This window comes from Equus przewalskii, chromosome 13 (assembly GCF_037783145.1).
Source record: "Equus przewalskii isolate Varuska chromosome 13, EquPr2, whole genome shotgun sequence".
Lineage (NCBI taxonomy): Eukaryota > Metazoa > Chordata > Mammalia > Perissodactyla > Equidae > Equus > Equus przewalskii.
The window spans coordinates 34,133,721-34,157,925 of NC_091843.1; the positions used below are offsets into that span (position 1 = coordinate 34,133,721).

The following is a 24,205-nucleotide window of genomic DNA, read 5'->3' on the forward strand; positions in this document are numbered from 1 at the left end:
CAAGCCCAGGTATTCTGCTCACTTTAAGAACATGTGTTATACTCCAAATAAAACTTTTAAATGTGATCAGTTGCCTTGGTGACAGAACACAAAGCAGCAGCAACTCTGCTCTAATTATAAGACAATTTTTAAATTATTTTTATTTTTAAGATTAAGCATCCTCATTGACAATCCAGAAACAGTCCTTGCTGACTCTTCAGATATATACACATAAAACAGTTAAAAGTGATTCCCCAATTTTCAATGACAAAGTAGGAAAAAAGAACATGTTCACGGCTGCAGCTGAATTCTTCTGTTCTCTTTTTCAAAAAATCTTATTTTGCTACCAAGCCACTCACCAAACCATAAAAAAAAAGACAATTTTTCAAAAAGTCAACAAAACCCAGAATAGGGATCTAGGCATCAAGGCAAAATTATCCCTCCAAACAGCACTGTTGCAAAAAAAGGTAGTAAGCCAAATTTCCATAGCTCATTAGAGAAGACCTTTAAAAAGAATTCAGAAAGCTAGGACTGGAACTACAGTGGTGTGGAGTTCAAAAAAGGGATAATTAAAGAAAGTTCAGCTCACTCAGTTTGGAAATACATTAGGCTTTCTCCTATTCCAGCAGAGGAAATAAAAATATGAGCTGGTGGAGTTAATATTAAAATTGTTCTTACCAGCAGAAGGTAGGGTGAGAGTAAACAGAGAGAATGTAGGACAAAAGGTAGCAAGGACAAGTCCTTCTGAATCTAGGCTCTACTGCCCAGGAAAGTTGAATAGGGCTGAAATTCTCCTGAGCCAGTACTGTCAAATTCTAGACTTGGCTCAAAACCAGTGGACTGTACACCACTAATAAATATCAGGTGACTCACAGTGTTTGTGGTATTAAAAAATACTTTTAAATTTATCTATAAATTTCCATTCTGAAAAGCAGTAGATCAAAATGACACTGGGCCATCCAATCAGTTATAGAGTAAGGGGCTTCCTTAGCAGAAATTTAGGTTGGAAGGAATGTAACATGGAGGAAATGAGATCAGGCTCTTGGTACAATTTTAATAAGGCTTCTACCCACCTCAGTTGTAGAAGTAGCACTGAGGGGGCTCCCATAGAATGTCTAAGAGGGATGCAGCTCAGAGACAAAAAGGTCTGTAAGTTTAACCCTTGACTCCTCACCTCATCTAAAGCTTGGGGAAGAAAATAAATATTTAATGTTTAACTATTCAGAGCTTCGGGCACATTGTAATATTTAATATTCTCTAGTTTTCATTTTCTGAACCTTTGGCTTATAATTTTCTCAATTATGTTACATTGAAAAATGTATGAATGTGCCTTAATCAGTAGTACCACATGAAAACATAAACCTTGTTCTTCCAAATCTCCTTACATAGGAAGAGTGAATGAAAAGTACCCTAAATATCCTGCAAAGTTACTTTGTGAACTTGACAAAAGATCAGGGCAAACCATTCCACTTCCATATCTTGAGTAGTAGCAGTTAACTAGTCTTCAATCTCATCTTCCTAAATATCTCCATTAACATCCACAGCATGGAACAACCTGGAAGCATAAAATAAGGTACATTTTTAAGCACTTGGAAGAAATTTCATATAATTTCTTGCCTTCTCTCAAAAATATTTTTTTGCACTCTTCTGATAACATCTTTATATATCATTTCGTCTCCTTTAATCATTCCACTGAGGAGGGCTAAAATATGGGTCCCTCTGAAAAAGCTGCCTTAAGTTTATAAGAATAGCCCTTTTAGGATCCAGATAAACTCTCCAGGGCCAAGGATTAATAATAATGGGAAATGGGTATCACAAAACTGATACTCAGTGTATACAATATGTGGAATAAGCCAAAAGCAGGGAAGTCAGGCAATCTAGAAGAAACTGAACTCTGTCAAAACACTCTAATTCTATCATGTGCTAATCACTCCATTCTCTCTATCTTCACCATCCTTGCACTCCCCATTGGTAGAATGTATTACAGTTGCTAACTTGTTTTCCTTTCCTTATGTTACTTCAAATTTATGCAGTTTTCAAGACTAGCTTTCCAATGTTTCATGGGCAGAGCTTGTTTCGTCAACTTCTCTTAATTTGATAACACCAGTGATTGTAGGTACTCTACAGATGCTCATCAATAAAGATCATCAACTGACACTGAAATTCGAGCTGCTGGAGAACAGGATATTCACATTTTGCCAAGGAATCACCCCAAAGATTACTTACTAATAACAAAAAGGAAAATTTACCTTTACAATGGAACAAATGATAGAACTGAGCATCACACAAATACGGATCAGTCTGACATTATGGACCTAATGTGATACAATGTGAAGTACACATCATTCCTCATGAAGTATTCTTGTCAAAAATGTTACTCTAAATGGAAAGAGATTCCATGCATATGGATCGGAAGAATAAACATAGTTAAAATGTCCATACTACCCAAAACAATCTACAGATTCAATGCAATCCCAATCAGAATCCCAATGACATTCTTCATGGGGATAGAACAAAGAATCCTAAAATCCATATGGGGCAACCAAAGACCCAGAATTGCTAAAGCAATCCTGAGAAAAAAAGAACAAAGCTGAAGGCATCACAATCCCTTACTTCAAAACGTACTACAAAGCTATAGTAATCACAACAGCATGGTACTGGTACAAAAACAGGCACACAGATCAATGGAACAGAACTGAAAGCCCAGAAATAAAACTGCACATCTATGGACAGCTAATCTTCGACAAAGGTGCCAAGAACATACAATGGAGAAAAGATAGTCTCTTCAATAAATGGTGTTGGGAAATCTGGACAACCACTTGCAAAAGAAGGAAAGTAGACCATTATCTAATGCCATACACAAAAATAAACTCAAAATGGATCAAAGACTTGAAGATAAGTCCTGAAACCATAAAACTCCTGGAAGATAATATAGGCAGTACACTCTTGAACATCAAACTTCAAAGGATCTTTTCGAATACCATGTCTTCTCAGACAAGGGAAACAAAAGAAAAAATAAACAAGTGGGACTTCATCAGACTAAAGAGCTTCTACAAGGCAAAAAAAAACTAGGATCAAAACAAAAAGACAACCCACCAATTGGGAGAAAATATTTGCAAATCATATATCTGACAAGGGGTTAATCTCCATAATATATAAGGAACACACACAACCAAACAACAAAAAAACAAACAGCCCAAACAAAAAATGGACAGAGGATATGAACAGACATTTTTTCCAAAGAAGATATACAGGTGGCCAATAAGTAAATGAAAAGATGTTCAACATCACTAATCATCAGGGAAGTACAAAACTACAGTAAGATACCATCTAACATCCATTAAAATGGCTATAATCACTAAGACTAAAAATAACAAATGTTGGGGGGTGTGGAAAAAAGGGAACACTCATCCACTGCTGGTGGGAATGCAAACTGGTGCAGCCACTATGGAAAACAGTATGGAGTTTCCTCAAAAAACTAAAAATAGAAATACCATATGACCCAGCTATCCCACTACTGGGTATCTACCCAAACAACTTGAAATCAATAATCCAAAGTGACATATGCACCCCTAGATTCATTGCAGCACTATTCACAATAACCAAGACATGGAAGCAATCCAAGTGCCCACTGACAGATGATTGGATAAAGAAGATGTGGTATACGGATACAATGGAATACTACTCAGACATAAAAAAAGCCAAAATCATCCCATTTACAACAACATGAATGGACCTGGAGGGTATTATGCTAAGTGAAATAAGCCAGACAGAGAAAGACAAAAACCATATGATTTCACTCATATGTGGAATATAAACAAACACATGGACGAAGAAAACAGTTCAGTGGTTACCAGGGGAAGGGGGATGGGGAGTGGGCACAGGGAATGAAGGGGAGCACATATATATGACAGACAAGAAAGAATGTACAACTGAAATTTCACAATGATGTAAACTATTATGAACTCAATAAAAAAAAATCACAAAACAAACAAATAAAAATGTTACTCTAAATCTAGTCAAACTTTAGTCTAGATCTAACTTCTAGTTTACAGGAAATAGGATAAAGAAACAAGTTAAAAGACACCACAGAGAAACAAAACTCTAGAAAGTAAGACATTAAATAGGACAACTCGCCATGACTCTTCAAAAAGCCAGCGTTCCCCTCAACACATACAGAAAACAGTAGGCAAAACTTTTCTATATTAACAGACTACAGAGACAGAAGCCAGTAAAATGACTGAACTTGATTAGATCCTGATTCAACAAAACAGCTTTAAAAGATATTTTTAGGGATAATTGGGGAGTTTTAAACATATTTATTAGATGATAGTATGCCATTATCATTCAAATTTTTAAAGCATTGTTATGTAGAAGAATTTTCTTATCTTAGGAGATATATGTGGAAGTATTTAGAGATGAAGCATCATTTCTCCAACTTAGGGTCAAGTACTTCAGAAAAAAAGTTAGAAACAAACATGGAGAAAATATTATCAAATGTTCATTTTGGTGGAAGGTATCTTACTAATCATAGTCCTATCCTTTCAACTTTTCTTTATGTTTGAAAATTTTCACTATAAAAAGTTGACGAGAGGCCAGCCCCAGTGGGCTAGTGGTTAAGTTTGGGGTGCTCTGCCTCAGTGGTCCAGGTTCAGTTCCTGGGCACAGACCTACGCCACTTGTCAGCGACCATGTTGGTACAGCGGCCCACATACAAAATAGAGGAAGACTGGCAACAGATGTTAGCTCAGGGCAAATCTTCCTCAGGGGAAAAGAAAAAGAAAAGAAAATTTGAGGAGGATAAAAAAAAGAAAACTTCCAGATACTGTATTTTCATCATAAAACTCATTTTCAAGAAAATAGTATGAAAATTCCTATATGTGGGAAAATACATAAGAGAATTCTATAAATAAGCAAAGTACTTAAGTAAAACACTGGACTTGAAATCTACAAATCAAGTACCAAAAACTGTTGCTGAGAGCAGGGGATTATGTATACATACCGGTTAAAACATGGGGAAGCAGGATCATTGAAATGTTTATAAGGGCTTGCTCTGGAGAGAGAACTCATGCAAATCCAGCAGAAATACTGCATACAGCCAGTACATGTCATCTTGTTACATCCATCTAATTTCTGATGAGAAAGATAGAGAAAAATATCAATGCTGTAAAGAAAGAGAAATGCACATGCCAAAAAGATTCAGTACAACATTCTCCTAGTCTTCTCTCTTTTCTCATGCAGGCTTAAGATATACAGGTAACACATTGATAACTACTAAATGCTTACTCTTTTGCTTTACAAGTAAAATCTAGAGAATATTTAGCAAGTGTTCCTACAACTAGATACTTTTCAAAATCTCTTCTGATAAACAGTAGATACAAACCAAACATGTATATTATAAGTGAAACGTAGTCAGATTAATATTAAAATTTTTGGATTTGATATGTGTGATTTTAAACTTTTTACATAAATCTAAGTAAACGTTTGATATCATGTCCTCCACTCTATCACAGGACTGAGACATGTCAGAAGTAGTTAAAGAAAATGCCAGTTTCCTTAAAGGAGTAACAGGGGAATCAACACCAGCTTCAGTTCAGATATAATGGATGGAACAGCAGAATCAAATGCAAAGATATATTTCCATTTTAAAACATACTAAGATTTTGTCAAGAAGCAATAGATTTATCTATTTATTTTGGCCCAGATTAACGGGAAAATGTATCCATTTCTTAAGTATACACTTGTTAAACAGATGTGTTAAATTCCAGGATAAATATTTCTGAGGAGTCAGGCTTAATTTTTTTTATCACATAGATGAGTTAAGAGTTGACTGTAACTCTAGTATGGTCCCCTCATAACCCATTCAATTTTGAGGTGGATTACATAACGTGAGAACAATTGTCACTGTAGGAAAGCACTCTGAAAAGGGAAGTCTACACACATTTAAGGTCAATAACAATATTTAGTAGTGAATTTGCATCTTCCAAGTAAAAAAGGCTCAATAAATACCAAAACACATCTTCATAAAATTGATAGGCTTCTTGAGGCAATCGTAACATGTTTGCAAGTCTGTCTGCCTCCAAGTCCATCCCAAACCTTTACCTCTATGGGAGTCTCACAACACGGGCAGCTCTTTGAGTTCTTTTCTAGCCACTCCTTACTTTCCATCTCTTCCAGTGCCTTCTGAATCACCCTCTTACCATACCTCTGTTCCAAAAATCTTTTATGGGCCTCATCTGCTTGCAGGTACTCATTTTGTAAGTCTATTAATTTCTCTAGAAAATGAAACGGAAAATTAACTTTTATACAACTTTGCAATGCTAACTAAAACTCATTAAAAATGGCCATAACCTTTGACTACTCAGCAATGGTATTCCTGGGACTTTACATAATGAAATAATCCAAAGTTAAGTTATATTCATGGAGATGCATATAACAACGGTAAACAAATTAAATGTCCAAGGGGAATAATTATGTTGAAAGAGCCATTTAATGATATAATATTCAGTTATTAAAAACATATTAATAGGATGGCTACAATTTAATTAAAATACTCATTATAGAATCCAGAAAAAAGCTACTTAGGTTATAACTAGGTAAAAATTACACATGCAGAAATGACAACAGAAAGGAATCCTCCAACTAGAAAAGATGGACTTGTCAAATGTGGTAGAATAATAAGGTATCTTTTTCCTTTGATTTTCACTTACTAATGTTGATATGTTTGTGTAACTAGTAGTGTACAGTTAAAGACTGACTTATCTAAGACACAAAAGTTGAAACAGATCCAGATTTTCCACTAAGTCAGCACCATTCACTATGTGATAACAACAAGGCCTACCAAAGGAACAAAAAGCACCTTTGGCGCAAGGGCAAAGACTAAACTGTTCAATTCTGCACATAAAAAAAGTCAGTGAATAAAATTTACCACCTATAGGTACTGAAAAGTTCCTCCTGTCAACAGTGCCCCTTGATCCTCTTGAATCTGATTGTTACTGCTCTATCACTTAACTCAAATGGATGTGCAGCCATTCCCAAAGGCTTTACTTACAGACAAAAGGCTTTTGTTCACATTCTATCACCCTAATTTTTCAACACAATTAAAGACCTCTCTCTACAATGTTCTAGTTACTTTATTAGTTTACTTTCCTTATATTATTTAGAGGTCTGCCTCCCTTTTTATGCAGCGAACATCTTCTGGGGCAGAATGCCACCTGCCCTCCTCTCCTTCACTTGTGAATCCTTTCTCTTCGTTGGGCATTCCCCTGCTCCATCACCTCTACTTAGATGTAGCAGATATGTATCTTTTTATCCTGTCATTTTTATCCCTCTAATAATTCAAAGCATTTTTGTGTTCCTAGACATCTTAAGGACAAAGATTTTTGCTCTAATGTTCTCAAAATGATAGAATTGTTAGTATTTCATATATTTTATATGGTAATATCTAATATACACAGATATAGATAGACATATATATAGGAGAGATCCCTAATTTTGCTGAAGCCCCCAAGCCTATCTTTGATTTCTTCTACAAATGCTGTGAAACACCTGAAACTCACTTCAGTCTCTCAATGATAAGGTTACAGATGTCTACAGTAAAGGCCTCTATCACACTCTGGTGAGTTCTCCATCCCATCTGCCTTGTACTCACTACAAGATTCTACTCTAGGCAGCTGGAAATACCTACTCAGCCTCCTCTCAGGGTACTTTCTTGGAGATAATGATACTCTGCTAATAGTAGGAATTAGTAACTGTGGTAATAACAGCATTAATAATTACCATGTTGCATTTTACATGTATTAGCCTGTTGTTCTAAAACTATCTCTGGTCAAGGACCAGTTTTTTCTCCTCACTCTGTCCAGGACCAAGACGTTTGCAAAATACAATCAAACGAATTATGAGAAAAATGAAAGTAAAAAGACAAAAAATATAAGCCTAAATTTTTTAGATTTGACTGACATATAATTACTCTGTGAAATCACTATAAAAGTTTCTAAGCCTGACTCTTAATTTCTATATTAATCTCGTCACAGACAACTATAACAACTTTGAGTAGCACTATACTAGTTCATTTCATCCTTACAATAACCCTATGAAGCAATTATTATCACATCCCTGCCAGTCTGAGAAAGACTAAGCCACCGAAGTCAGTTAAATTGATGTTGAGGGCCTGATTTCCCAACCCCTATCCAGATCAGGAGTGGCAATCAGGCTTCACCTCCTGTGCCTACTTCAACAGAGGGTGGCTTTCTGAAGGGTTGTGTTGAGGAAGATTCCGAGGCCTCCCTGGGCTCAAGGATAAAGTACTTCATGACTGATCAGACATATGTGCCATGGAAACAAGAGTGACAGCTTAAGTGCTCTGCATTTGCCAACTAGGATCTACGTTATTTCATGTTCATAGATAGAAATTACCTTGCCATTCCTTCCCTGGAATGTTCCCCCCTGATATCTGCATGCTTGTTTCCTTACTTCCTTCAAGTCTTGACTCAAACCACTTTGCCAGTGAGGCCTCCCCTGGTTTCCCGAAGTAAAATCCCAAGCCCCTTCCCCTTCAGAACATTTCCGATCCTGTCTCTGCTTTATTTTTTTTCCTCCTTAGCACTTAGCACCATCTAATATCCTTATTTATTTTGTTTGCCAGTTTCTCCCATTAAAATATAAGTTCCACGAGGGGATTTGGTCACTACCACATCCCCATAGCCTAGGACAGTAACTGACACAAAAATATCTGTTGAATGAACACTTCCAAATTAAAGGACTGAAGTGATAAGGCTTTTTGCGGGGGGGGGTACAGGAGGATTAAGTTCACACAGTCACAACTTACCTGCAGTCACCTTACACGGAGAGACCCCATGGTAGGTCAATCTGCATAAGGTACAGAAGGCAAAATTGCAGCTGGGGCAGATGCCCATGGTGCACCCAGGCTCCTGCATCACAGGAAACTGGCAGCATGGGCGGGGGCAGTACACCACATCTGCCATCAGGTCCAAGGTGGACTGGAGGAGAAGGCGCTCATAACGGGCAAATAACTCTGCTTCCACTAGCTCTTTGACCTGGGGGGAATTTAAAACACATAAGTTTGATGATTCCCCAACCAGTTCCAATCCAGAAGAGATCCTTAGGATGCTGGTGCAAACCAGATGCACATAAATGAAAACCCTCTATCTCACTTCAAAGTCAAACCAAGTATGGCAAGTCTCTATCTTGACTGAGATGGTGGTTATGTGGGTCTACACATGTGCCAAAATTAAGCAAACTGAACACTTTAAATGGGTACACTCATGCCTTAATAAAGTTGATTTTTTAAAAAATCAAACCAAGTGTATTGTCCTTATATTAAAGTCTATACATGATTTGGTTAACCATTCCATGGACTATTCCTTCAGATGCCAACCTCACAGACAGGCTAGTGATTCCCCAAGGTTGATGGGATCCTAGCAGATATATAAAGTAAATCCCCAAAATTACTTTATAATTACTTTTCTAACACTCATCCCTGCTGAGACCATCCATTCCGAGGCCAGCAAAGGAAGCATTTACGTTTGCTTAAACAGTAAAGGAAGACCATGGCATTCTTGATGGATAGAGTGAAACAATTTATGGGCTGGCTCAAAGGCCTCAGACTGCCCTGATGAGCCCTACGATGGAAGTTCCTGACATGTCTCCCTTTGTGAAAGAGAATTAGGAGGCAGCTGGCAGCAGAGTAAATGGTTACCTGACCAGGAGTGGCCACTGAAGGGCACTTGGGTTCTGGGCAGTTGAGGCATTGAACTTGGCCATCTCTGATCTGGATTTCAAAGTAGTCCTTCAGACATGCTTTACAGTAGACATGCCTGCACTCCAGGAAGTACATACATTCACTACCCAGCTTCTCACAGAAACATATATTGCACAGGAACAATTTACTATTAAAGCATTTTATCTGCTGAGCTTGATCAAAGTCCAAGATTTCCTGGATCAGACTTGACAATGATTCCACATCCTGCACGGCTCTCTCATCCACAACTTCCTCTTGATCTAAATCAGATCCAGCAGCTCCTCCAAACTCTAACTCTGTGTTGAGAGAGGCTTGAGACGTCCTTCTCTGCACTTTTTTCTGAGAACCCATCTTGAGCTCAAAAGGAGAGACAATATTCAGGTATGCTAGGGTCTCTTCCTTAAGAAACTGCATCCAGGCAAACAGGACCACATTGCCCCGGTGTTCTTCCCACAGGTTGTCTAAGTGCTTGCAGAGAGCAGACAGCTAGGAAAAAACACATGATGATGCTGGTGAGTTTGGAAAGATGATGATGCCATCAACTCTCGATTTCTCTTAAAATCTTTTTAAATTGTAAGTTAGGTCCTTATAGGGCCTAACATAATTTTTTACTGCTGTGATAAACTGTGCTGCAAAACAGCACCAATATTCTTATCAGAGCATTTCTTAAACTATTCAGCAACATGAGCCACAGTAGAACACAAAGTCAGAAGCTAAAAGAAGTACCATGAAAACAAGAGAATTGGCAAGACTCCACAAGATGTAGAACTAGATTTACATACGAGCCACTGAAATGGAGGATTTGTTCCTGTTCTCTATTGGTTTTTTGTTTTAGTATTGCTATATATCTCATGTAGGAGAAAGGGACCTAGTTCTAAAATGCACTATTTCTATTCCTTTGGAGTCCTAGCTCTGTAGATACCCTGAAATAATGGTTAGAAAGAGAACGGTTAAAAAATACCATCCAAGGACCTTGAGGGAATTATGTTAAGTGAAATAAGCCAGTTAGAGAAGGACAATCTCTGTATGACTCCACTCATATGAGGAATTTAAAAATATAGACAAAGAGAACAGATTAGTGGCTACCAGGGGAAAATGGGGTGGGGGGAGGGCACAAAGGGTGAAGGGGTGCACCTACAACACGACTAACAAACCATAATGTACAACTGAAATTTCACAAGATTGTAACCTATCATTAACTCAATAAAAATTTAAAAAAAAAGAAAAAAATACCATCCGAGTTTTAAAATTAATTCTAACTTTCAGTCCTATCAAAAAGCCAATTCAGGGAGACCAAGATGGCGGCATGAGTAGTCTTCTTTGTCTCTCCCCCTTTTAATCTACAACTAATTGGACATTCATCGCTTAACAAAGGATATCCATATAGCATCTCAGGACACCTGAGAGACCCATGCTGCTATACATCGGAAGGTGGACAGACTTCCCCCCAGGAGGAGGTGGAGATAGGTGAAAACTCTCCAACCCCAACCCCTGAACAGCCTAGTACCTGCAAGTGGCTTTCTTCCAGCGGACGCCCCCAGAACATCGCCACACACCAAGGGCAGGAGGGTGCGCACACCAGAGGAGCGACGGTGGAAACAGGTGACTACAGCCCTACCTAAGCCCCCCGTGATTACACCTAAGCCCAGGGGGAAACTCCAGGGTCCCACACCGGTGGCGGCAGGGAAAGCCTCTACTCGCCATTAGCAGAGAGGCCCCGCCAAGCATCCACAATGCCGGGAGGCTCCCAAAGAGAATCCTGAACGGGGCAGCAGCCAGCCAGCTGCCACCGCTGGTCTCACAGACTGCAGGTGACACCCGGATGGGGCACGGGGCTACCGGAGATCTCCTGGGAGAGGACTGGGGCTGGGTGGAGTTCCAGAGGCTGGCTCCGCGGCCCAGGGGGAAACTCCAGGGTCCCGTTCTGGCAGCAGGGAAAGCCTCTACTTGCCATTAGCGGAGAGGCTCCGCCCAGCATTCAGAATGCCAGGAGGGTCCCGAAGAGGAGAATCCCATGCAGGGCAGCAGCCAGCCAGCCGCCACTGGACTCACAGTCTCCGGCTGTCCCCCAGACAGGGGAAGGGGCTCCCCGAGATCCTGGGGGAGAGGACGGGGGCTGGGTGGAGTTCCAGCGACGCGGCTCCATGGCCCAGGGGGAAACTCCAGGGTCCTGCACCAGTGGCAGTGAAAGCCTCTACTCACCATTAGCGGAGAGGTTCCGCCCAGTATTCAGAACACCAGGAGGGTCCTGAAGAGGAGGACCCAGGGCAGTGCAGCAGCCTGCCAGCCGCTGCCAGACTCATGGACTCCGGCTGTCCCCCAGACGGGGCAAGGGGCACCCGGAGATTCTGTGGGAGTGGTCTGGGGCAGGGTGGAGTTCCAGCAGCCCAGCTCCGCAGCCCAGGGGGAAACTCTACAGTCTCACAGCAGCCTCAGCAAAAGCCTCTGCACAGCACTAGTAGAGCGGACCCGCCCGGCAATCACAAGGCTGGAAGACCCTGGGACAAAAGTAGCATAGCTAGGCGAGCTAACCACAGACTGCAGAAGATACCCATAGCTCTGCTGGGACCTATACTGGACAAGTGAGATTTTGTGGGCTCTGACAGTGACAGAGCTGCAAATATAGGTGATCCTGCCCCTGGCCGCTGGGAAAGCCCATAACACCGCTGCAGACCCTAAGGAGGGAGAATGCCTAGGTGGTCTGCAACAGTAGGCACCAGCAGCATAAAGCCCCCTTGTGACTGCCCCCACAGCTGAAGAGGGACCCCACAGGACCACTGTGACTACAAGGAGGGGCCCAGGCCAAGTGAGCAACAGCTGAGAGGGTTCCTGGTCAGTGCAGTATAAACAGCTGCTCCCCCACCACACCAGTAGAAACAAGTGGAAGCAGTAACTAAACTCTATCTCTATGTGGAGGCACAAATCTACACCACCAAGCCATATGAAAAAATATATTAGATCTCCAGAACAGAAGGAAAATGACAAATACCCAGAAAACAATCCCAAAGACAATGAAATATATAACCTAAATGATGATGACTTCAAAACAGCCATTATTAAAAAACTCAATCAGTTAAAAGAGAATTCAGATAGACAACTCAATGAGTTCAGGAGCTATGTCACAAAAGAGTTTCATACTATAAAGAAGAACCAAACAGAAATACTGGAAATGAAGAACACAATAGAGAAGATTAAGAAAAATCTGGACACTCTGAACAGTAGGGCCGATAATATGGAGGACAGAATTAGCAATTTAGAGGATAGGAATATAGAAATGCTACAGGCAGCGGAGGAGAGAGAACTAAGACTAAAAAGAAATGAAGAAACTCTCTGAGAATTATCTGACTCAATTAGGAGATGCAACATAAGGATTACAGGTATACCAGAGGGAGAAGAGAAGGAGAAGGGGTCAGAAAGCCTGTTCAAAGAAATAATGGCTGAGAACTTCCCAAACCTGGGGACAGAGATGGAACTTCATGTGACAGAAGCCAATAGCTCTCCAAACTTTATCAATGCAAGAAGATCAACCCCAAGGCATATAGTAGTGAAGCTAGCAAAAGTCAACAATAAAGAGAAAATACTATGGGCAGCCAGGCAGAAGAAAATAACCTACAAAGGAACCCCCATAAGGCTATCAGCAGAAACTTTACAGGCTAGAAGAGAGTGGAATGATATATTCAAAACTCTGAAGGACAAAAACCTGCAGCCAAGAATACTCTACCCAGTGAAAATATCCTTCAAATACGATGGAGAAATAAAAACTTTCTCAGATAAACAAAAATTAAGGGAGTTCATTGCCACAACACCTCCTCTTCAAGAAATGCTCAGGAAAACCCTCATACCTGAAAAATCAAAAAAAGGAAAGGGGTTACAAAACCAAGAGCAAAGGAGATAAGTAGAAGGACAATAACAGATGGTAGCAGCTCTCCATCAGAATAGGTTAGCAAAAGTTAAATAAAACATTAAAGATAAAAGGAAGGGAAACACCAAGAATAAATATAACCCTGTCATTTTAACCACAAACTCACAACACAAGAAAGAAGAGGAAAAAAAAAAAATCTGACAATAACAACCTAGAAGGGGAAGAGAAAAGGGATGGAAGGTTTTAATTTAAGGAAATAAGAGGCTATCAGAAAATGGACTGTCTCATCTATGAGATGTTTTATACTAACCATCTGGTAACCACTAAACAAATAACAAGAATAAAGACACAAATTACAAATAAGAAGATACCCAATACAGAAATTTACATACCTGAATTAGTAATCCAGAAATCATGGGACGAGAAACAAAGGAAATGCAAGAGAACCAGAAAACAAGAGATAAAATGGCAGCGGTAGGCCCCTACATTTCAATAATCACTCTAAATGTAAATGGACTGAACTGTCCAATCAAAAGACACAGAGTGGCAGGATGGATCAAAGAACAAGACCCAACAATATGCTGCCTCCAGGAAATACACCTCAGCCCCAAAGACAAACACAGACTCAGAGAGAAGGGATGGAAGACAATACTCCAAGCTAATAATGAACAAAAGAAAGCAGGTGTCACTATACTAATATCAGACAAAGTAGACTTCAAAGTAAAACAGATAAAGAAAGACAAAGAAGGACAGTATATAATGATAAAAGGGACACTCCAACAAGATGACATAACACTTATAAATATATACGCACCCAACACAGGAGCACCAAAATTTGTAAAGCAACTCTTAACAGAACTAAAAGGAGACATCAACAAAAATACAGTAATAGTAGGGGAACTCAACACCCCATTAACACCAATGGATAGATCATCCAGACAGAAAATCAACAAGGAAATTATAGAATTAAATGAAAAACTAGACCAGATGAACTTAATAGATATGTATATAACACTTCATCCAAAAACAGCAGGTTACACATTCTTTTCAAGTGCACATGGAACATTCTCAAGGATAGACCATATCTTGGGAAACAAAGCAAGCATCAATAAATACAAGAGAGTTGATCATAATGCTATGAAACTAGAAATCAACTACAAGAATAAAGCAGGGAAAAGTGCAAAAATGTGGAGTCTAAACAACATGCTACTGAACAAACAATGGATTATTGAAGAAATTAAAGAAGAAATCAAATATTATCTGGAGACAAATGAAAATAAAAACACACCATACCAGCTGATTTGGGAAGCAGCAAAAGCAGTCGTAAGAAGGAAATTCATTGCAATACAGGCTCACCTCACTAAATAAGAAAAATCTCACCTAAGCAACCTCAAACGACACCTAACAGAATTAGAAAAAGAACACACAACGCCCAAAGTCAGTAGAAGGAGGGAAATAATAAAAATTAGAGCATAAATAAACGATATTGATACAAAAAAGACAGTAGAAAGGATCAATGAAACAAAGAGTTGGTTCTTTGAAAAAATTAACAAAATCGACAAACCCTTAGCCAGACTCACTAAGAAAAAAAGAGAGAAATCTCAAATAAATAAAATTAGTAATGAGAGAGGAGAAATCACAATGGATACCAAAGAAATACAAAGGATCATAAGAGAATACTATGAAAAACTATATGCCAACAAATTGAACAACCTAGAAGAAATGGACAAATTCCTAGACTCTTACAACTTCCCCAAACTGAATCAGGAAGAAATAGAGAATCTGAATAGACCAATCACAAGTAAAGAAATAGAAACAGTAATAAAAAACCTCCTCGGAAATAAGAGTCCAGGACCAGACGGCTTCTCTGGAGAATTCTACCAAACATTCAAAGAAGATTTAATACCTATCCTTCTCAAACTATTCCAGAAAATTGGGGAAGATGGAGCATTCTCTAACACATTCTATGAAGCCAACATCACTCTGATCCCCAAACCTGACAAGGACAACACTAAGAAGGAAAACTACAGGCCAATATCACTGATGAACATAGATGTAAAAATCCTCAACAAAATTCTGGCAAACCAAATACAGCAATACATCAAAAAGATTATACACCATGATCAAGTGGGATTTATATGAGGGACACAGGGATGGTTTAACATCCGCAAATCAATCAACGTGATACACTACATTAACAAAATGAGAAAGAAAAACCACATGATCATCTCAATAGATGCAGAGAAAGCATTCGACAAGATCCAACATCCATTTATGATAAAAACCCTCAATAAAATGTGTATAGAGGGAAAGTACCTCAACATAATAAAGGCCATATATGACAAACCCACAGCCAACATCATACTCAACGGACAAAAACTGAAAGCCATCCCTCTGAGAACAGGAACAAGACAAGGGTGCCCACTTTCACCACTCCTATTCAACACAGTACTGGAGGTGTTGGCCAGAGCAATTCGGCAGGAAAAAGAAATAAAAGGAATCCAAATAGGCAATGAAGAAGTAAAACTCTTGCTGTTTGCAGACGACATGATCTTATATATAGAAAACCCCAAAGAATCCATAGGAAAACTATTAGAAACAATCAACAACTACAGCAAAGTTGCAGGGTATAAAATCAACATACATAAATCAGTAGCATTTCTATACACTAACAATGAACTAACAGAAAAAGAACTCAAGAACACAATCCCATTCACAATCGCAACGAAAAGAATAAAATACCTTGGGATAAATTTAACCAAGGAAATGAAAGATTTATACAATGAAAACTACAAGACTTTCTTGAAAGAAATTGATGACAACATAAAGAGATGGAAAGACATTCCATGCACATGGATTGGAAGAATAAGCATAGTTAAAATGTCCATACTATCTAAAGCAATTTACAGATTCAACGCTATCCCAATCAGAATCCCAAAGACATTCTTTACAGAAATTGAACAAAGAATCCTAAAATTCATATGGGGCAACAAAAGACCCCGAATTGCTAAAGCAATCCTGAGTAAGAAAAACAAAGCCAGAGGCATCACAATCCCTGATTTCAAAACATACTACAAAGCTACAGTAATCAAAACAGCATCGTACTGTTACAAAAACAGGTGCGCAGATCAATGGAACAGAACTGAAAGCCCAGAAATAAAACCACACATCTATGGACGGCTAATCTTTGACAAAGGAGCTGAGGGCCTACAATGGAGAAAAGAAAGTCTCTTTAACAAATGGTGCTGGGAAAACTGGACAGCCACATGTAAAAGATTGAAAATTGACCATTGTTTTTCACCATTCACAAAAATAAACTCGAAATGGATCAAAGACCTAAAGATTAGGCCTGAAACAATAAGTCTTCTGGAAGAGAATATAGGCAGTACACTCTTTGACATCAGTTTCAAAAGAATGTTTTCGGACACCATAACTCCTCAGATGAGGGAAACAATAGAAAGAATAACTAAATGGGACTTCATCAGACTAAAGAGCTTCTTCAAGGCAAGGGAAAACAGGATTGAAACAAAAAAACAGCCCACTAATTGGGAAAACATATTTACAAGCTACTTATCCGACAGAGGGTTAATCTCCATAATATATAAAGAACTCACACAGCTCAACAACAAAAAATCAAACAACCCAATCAAAAACTGGGCAGAGGACATGAACAGACATTTCTCCAAAGAAGATATAAGGATGGCCAACAGACACATGAAAAGATGCTCATCATCACTAATCATCAGGGAAATGCAAATCAAAACTACACTAAGATATCACTTTACACCTGTTAGAATGGCAAAAATATCCAAAACCAAGAGTGACAAATGTTGGAGAGGTTGTGGAGAAAAAGGAATCTTCATACACTGTTGGTGGGAATGCAAACTGGTGCAGCCACTATGGAAAACAGTATGGAGATTTCTCAGAAAGTTAAAAATAGAAATACCTCATGACCCAGCCATCCCACTACTGGTTATCTATCCTAAGAACCAGAAATCAGCAATTCCAAGAGTTCCATGCACCCCTATATTCATCGCAGCATTATTTACAATAGCCAAGACGTGGAACCAACCTAAGTGCCCAGCAACTGATGATTGGATAAAGAAGATATGGTATATATACACAGTGGAATACTACTCAGCCATAAAAAAAGGACAAAATCGTCCCATTCGCATCAACATGGCTGGACCTTGAGGGTATTATGTTAAGCAAAATAAGCCAGACAGAGAAAGACGAACTCTATATGACTCCACTCATAGGTGGAAGTTAACATACAGACAAGGAGAACTGATTGGTGGTTACCAGCGGAAAGGGGGGTGGGGGTGGGGGGAGGGCACAAAGGGTGAAGTGGTGTACCCACAACATGACTAACAATAATGTACAACTGAAATTTCACAAGGTTGTAAACTTTCATAATCTTAATAAAAAAAAAAAAGCCAATTCATAGGAAAGAATTACTAACAGAATCCAACCTCAGAGTCCTTGTTATTTGGATTTACAAGCTGGTTTTAACTAAGGAATCTGAGTTTACCCCAGATCCTGGTTAATGGAGACAGACTGATATTGAACCTGGACATGATTACAAGCCATCAACAGGGTTTGGCAGCCATAGGGAAAGCTCATACTTCCTAAGCTAAGCAACCAAAGTTTAAACTATTTCAACTTTTCCTCCTTAAAAGTGGCCTGTTCAGGGGTCGGCCCTGTGGCCGAGTGGTTAAGTTTGCACACTCTGCTTTGGCGGCCCAGGGTTTTGTCAGTTTGAATGCTGGGTGTGGACATGGCACCGCTCATCAAGCCATGCTGAGGCAGCATCCCACATGCCACAACTAGAATGACCCGCAACTGAAAATACACAACTATGTACCGGGGGGCTTTGGAAGAAAAAGGAAAATAAAATCTTAAAAAAAAAAAACAACTGGTCTGTTCAATTTGAAAGACAAATATAAGAGGATTTTCCATTAGAAATGTAAAATATTTCTAAGTAGAGTTCAGGAATTATAAGCAGCTTTTCTTTTTAGATAAATATAAAAATTAAGACTTTCAGAGGCAAACAAATTTTGTAAATAGAAATAAGTGAAAAAGGACTACATTTTCTGTCCCTTGCTCTGCATAGTGCTTTTCACTAAATTCTACACAGGCACGAACTTAAACACTTATTGAACCTAGATACTTATTGTGTTAAACACAGTTCAAGACTGGACAATTAATCCTTTTTCACATTTGCATGAATATGCTCATAAGATCAACCATGCTTCTGAGAAGCCTGCTGAAATCTGTAAAATGTAATAAATACTAAAAGGGAAGCTATGAGCGCTGTGTGAGCCATCAAGTCCAATGAAGAAACCATTCTCGGGCCGGCCCGGTGGCACAGCGGTTAAGTACACACGTTCCGCTTTGGCGGACCGGGGTTCGTCGGTCCGGATCCTGGATGCGGACATGGCACCGCTTGGCACGCCATACTGTGGTAGGCATCCCACATATAAAGTAGAGGAAGATGGGCACAGATGTTATCTCAGGGCCAGTCTTCCTCAGCAAAAAGAAGAGGATTGGCAGCAGATGTTAGTTCATGGCTAATCTTCCTCAAAAAAAAAAAAAAAGAAGCCATTCTCCTCCATCTTTTTCTCTTCTCTAGTCCCTTCTCAAAAGAGGCAGCTGGGATGCACATAAGTGTGAGGGAGGGGGAAAGAGAGAGAAGAAAAGAGCAAGAGAATCGGGGGAGAAATAACTGAAAACACTAGAAAACTAAACCCACTTCCCTTCTATCTACCAACCCCAATTCAGTGAAAGACAGGTCCATGCAGTAACTTCACTATCAACAGGTGAAATTCTTAACACACGGAATCACGGCCCAGCAACTGAACCAAGTAGGAACATAAGAGACCAATTAAAATGTCAATTATATGTACACAGATTTGATAGAGAATCCTACTGTAATTTCAGCTGTAACACATGAAATAATAAACAACTTTCCCCTCCTCATACCCCCAAAAGTCAGCCTTAAGCAGAGGTTATTTGGCTGGAATCTGAAACTGCAACCACACACCCAGTTAATCCGTCCTTGTTTTGTGCGTGTGTGTATGCACACATGTCCATGGATATAAAGTATCAAGAGCTCGCTGGAGAAAGGGGACTATAAATATCTAAATAATTCAGTCAACTCCCAGTGATCTAAATGTCAAACAGCCTGATATTCTTGGGCTATCTTGCATGTATTGCCTCTGGCACAGATATTAGAATGTAAGGTAATATTCCTTTTTATTCTACTCATATTATCCTTTTTTAAAGTTTAATTTTGTTTTTAAATCATAAACTCAATTTTACAAAAGCTCTTTTACCAAATAACTGGACTAGGGGAGGGGAATGAAAACCACATGATCAAAAAGGAAAAACTGACAAGCTCCTTGAGGTCACGTATCTGACAGCTTTTGTCTTAATATATATAAGCCTATCAATCTTCATCATGACTTCTAGAAAAGTAGTTGCTATTGATCCATTATCTATCCCAGAATACTTTATATTAGCTTCAAGCCATATTTATGTCTCAATCAAGAGTTGAAGTTATTACTAGAAAAGGATATATAACCTGGAGGAAACAAAGGCTTATAATATAAAGTCTCAAGCCTTCATGAGATATCTACAGGAATCACACACATTTCTATCTGCGTGCATTTACATCTATGTAAGACCAATCAACAGTTACTTGTTATTAAAGTGTACAGATCTTTAAAAATAAAAGCACTTGTTATTTTTACTTAAAAATTACGTTTAATTTAGGAAATTATTATAACCACATTAGCTCAATTTTAGTCCTTCTAATTACAATTAAATCTTTCATTTAAGGAATGGATAAGAAACTAAGAAAAAAAAGTAATACCAACATCTAGGAAAAATAAGGAAGACCTTATAGTCTCCATTATAATACAGATTAAATGGGAAAATAGTAAGACAAGAAACAATATACTTGATTAAAAATTACTCCTACTGCAATTCATAATGATTAATCATTCTAATTAATGCCCTTCCTTTCTAAAACATCAAACATTTTCAATTCATTAACATTAGGATTCATGAAGGGAAAAAAACTACAAAATCAAAGCCATTTGTTCTTCATGCACTGAATTCAAGATCATTAAGGTAGTCTTCAATTAAAGATGAGTTTTCAAGTTTTTAAAAACGGATAGGCGAAATTAAGTTTCGGGTCTAACCTGAGTTGGTGACAGCCATTTGCCACTAAGTGTGAATGAAGGTGGGGAGGAGGATGGATAATCTGGTGGCAGTTCAAAGTTCAGCACAAGTGGAGGCAGAAAGCAAATGGTGTATTCAAAGCCACTATTCGGGAGACACTCATTTGAATTGCCTGAACCAAAAACAAAGATGAGAAAGGATCAATTGGTCAATGCTTGAGCTTGAGTGTCCATTACCGTAGACCAGTGCTCAAGAGAGACATAATGCTTTAGCTGAGGGGATAAAAACCCTCCCCAAAAGACTTTCTACACTCTAATTTTAATTTCGTAGCTGCCACCTTAAAAAAATTTTGTAACCCCTTGAAAAATCTACTAAGCACCATGAAATTTGTAATGAAGATACACAACTTACTTTTGTATACACTTTTGAGTACAATTCCCAACACTAATGATCAAGTAATACACAATGGTTTCTGTTGTGGTTGTTTTACAGTAGTTGATTAAAGACACAATCTAGAGAAAGGGATGTTTATTTCTACCAAAGAGCCATGACTTACTTAGACCAGCATGTCCCAACTACCCATGAATCACAGTTGGGAGAATTTGTGCCAACACAATGATCTCAGGATTGAGGGCAAGATACAGCACACAACACTCTCACAATCAAAGTTTCATTTTAAATGATCACACGTTCTTTACTCAATGCCTATATAGAAGAGAAAAAGAGAAATTACTTCTCTTTTGAGAAAGTATCCAACAGTCTTCTGTGAACATTTGTATCAAAAGTGGCAGTTTTGGGGCCGGCCCAGTGGCGCAGCGATTAAGTGCACCTGTTCTGCTTCAGCAGCCTGGGGTTCACCGGTTCGGATCCTGGGTGCAGACATGGCATCGCTTGGCACGCCATGCTGTGGTAGGCGTCCCACATATGAAGTAGAGGAAGATGGGCATGGATGATAACTCAGAGCCAGTCTTCCTTGGCAAAAAGAGGAGGACTGGCAGTAGATGTTAGCTCAGGGCTAATCTTCCTCAAAAAAACAGTGGCAGTTTTTTCTGAAGCAAAAGGCCACAGAGTAACAGCACATGTCAAATGTCTATCGTAGTTGAAATGATTCTGGAAACCTAACAGTATTAACAACCATCACAGTACTTTAAAGCTTTCCAACTGTTTTCATGTACATTATCTCATTTTCTCTTTTATTATCCCTATTTAACAGCCAATGACTCATGGCTAATGAATTGCTAGTTAGAAGAAGATCAGGATGCATGAAACATGCAGGATAATATCCCAAGTCAGTGGTCAAAAAGCCAAATCACATCAAAAACCACTTACCCCTCAGCCCAATTTTCAATTAAAACAGAAACATGCATTAACTCTGTAATCCTACCACCTATCACTAATACCTATAAACACAAGATGATAAATAATTTAGGGTACACTAAGAAATTGAGAATAACCTTTATTTAGAAAAATCTGTTTAAGAGAATATTATTAACTAACCGCTCACAAATATCTTGAAATTTTGAGGCAAGTCCAAGAAGATCCTGGTTTCTCCCCCTTGGACAGACTCTGCTTTTCGAAATTCATCTCCATCATAAATACTCGCCAGGGCCAGCAATTCATCCTCCTGAGCTTCTCGGTCTTCTGACGACATTTAATTTTCTGAGGAGCTGAAGACAATCACTCAAATCAGTTAAGAAGAGAAAAGGCACAGTTTGGAAAAGTCTAGTGGTACCAAAAACAAAATTGCTCCCAAACAACTACAAAGGATTAATCAATATTCTCCTCTTTCTGCTAAACTAAAAATGACAGGCATATTTACTATTCTAGTAGCTTTGCAATAGTAACAGGTTTTCCAAAAAAGATAGTTGTGGTGCTTCTTTATCAGTTAGGTATGGCTAATTCAGGGGGGAAAAAGCACAATTAAAAACATTTTTTTAAAAAGGACAAATCACTCATTACTTTGACTTGCCCACTAGACCTAGCAAAGTGCCTTGCCCACAAAAGGAGTCAAAGTGTATTTGATACACCTCTTAAAAACAAATGAATTTTAAAAACCCACACGAATCTCTAGGGCAGGTTTTCTCAACCTCAGCACTATTGAAATCTTGGAACAAATCATTCTTTGTTGTGGGAGGCTGTTCTGTGCATTTTAGGATATGTAATAGCATCCCTGGCTTCAACCTACTTGGATGCCAATAGTGTCCCTTTCCCTCAAGAGTTGTGACAATCAAAAATATCTCAAGCCATAGGCAAAGGTCCCCTCCCCCACAGAGGGGGGGGTGCATAAAATTGCTCCCCGTTGAGAATATCCTGTTCTGGAGAATGTTACAAGGACGTATACTATATAAGAGAGTTAGATCACTGAAGAAGCAGCAAAATAACATTAAATTTTTGAAATATCACCAGATTTTATCAAATCAATTTTAAGATTTACCATTATTTTAGGTAACACTAAGAATAAAAATTTGCTACAATTAAAGTGTGAATCAATGCTTTTTAATTGCAGCAACTGAAAAATGCACCACAATTTCAGATAATTAAATATGGAAAAAACATGTAATGAGAATCTATGAAAATTACTTTAATAAAACAACAAAAATTACCCTTCTGTCAACTGAAATATTGGACTACAACTGCACTTACAAATATGCTCCCTCTTGACTAAAATATTTTTTTTAAATTGCAATTGTACAAAATTGAAAAGTTAGGACATGGTTTTTCATGCTATAAAAGGTGACACTATAAAATTTAGACAAATTCATTTAAAATGATTCCATTTTCAAAAAATGATTTCTTTCAGCAGATGATACTGGTTCTGCTTAAGCTGCATCCCTCTCCCAAACAGAACACAGTGACATGTTCTATTTGAGGTCAGTTAGTACCTGTTAATAACAACCAGAAGAAAAGGATATTAACACTGCAGTCTGTATTTCAGTTCAGAATTTGGAATTCATGGAAATTCCATTTATTCTCCAGATGGTCAAGAGAAGACTGCTGAAGCTGGATAAGAGGCCAAGATGTGGAACTCATACTAGATATACTATAGAAATCTTGCCATCTGTAGAAAAAAAATACAAAAGATGGTGTTAGGACCCTCTCCAAATTAAATCCTGAATTTCCATTATCACCACTTAAATCAAACACATGCTAACGCATAGTAAGTCCTAATCTTCAGCTGCATATTACTCTCCTAGGGCAGCCCAACTGTGTCACGTGGCTACAGAGGCACTTGCATGTCCCCAGCAATGAGACAGGCCTTCTTATCTGACTGCCTTCAGCCCTGGGAGGAGCTGAGGAGGAAAACCAAAGTCATATGAGAGGACATGCCCCATAATAAACATCATCTTGGGTTTGTGTTTTTCTCCTTTCCTCTTCTGCTTCTTCTATTCCTTCATTTCCTATCCCCCAACAGTTTTTCC

General features: G+C 38.7%; 1 protein-coding gene across 7 annotated transcripts in view; it reads right to left on the reverse strand.

The window, feature by feature from the left end:
- Positions 1-111: 111 nt before the first annotated feature.
- RNF14 (ring finger protein 14) overlaps positions 112-24,205 on the reverse strand; it is a 29,347-nt gene continuing 5,253 nt past the window's right edge. For 5 of the 7 annotated variants that reach the window (XM_070570537.1, XM_070570535.1, XM_070570536.1 and 2 more), the window contains 8 exons: positions 23,669-23,844; positions 22,284-22,453; positions 20,807-20,958; positions 9,698-10,225; positions 8,807-9,035; positions 6,082-6,254; positions 4,982-5,112; positions 112-1,534 (listed from right to left, as the gene is read on the reverse strand). In XM_070570537.1, coding sequence (XP_070426638.1) covers positions 1,498-1,534; positions 4,982-5,112; positions 6,082-6,254; positions 8,807-9,035; positions 9,698-10,225; positions 20,807-20,958; positions 22,284-22,437 — 1,404 coding nt within the window. In that variant the 5' untranslated portion in view covers positions 22,438-22,453; positions 23,669-23,844 and the 3' untranslated portion in view covers positions 112-1,497. The remainder of the gene's footprint in view (positions 1,535-4,981; positions 5,113-6,081; positions 6,255-8,806; positions 9,036-9,697; positions 10,226-20,806; positions 20,959-22,283; positions 22,454-23,668; positions 23,845-24,205) is intronic. The other 2 variants (XM_070570540.1, XM_070570539.1) reach the window with 1 other exon arrangement.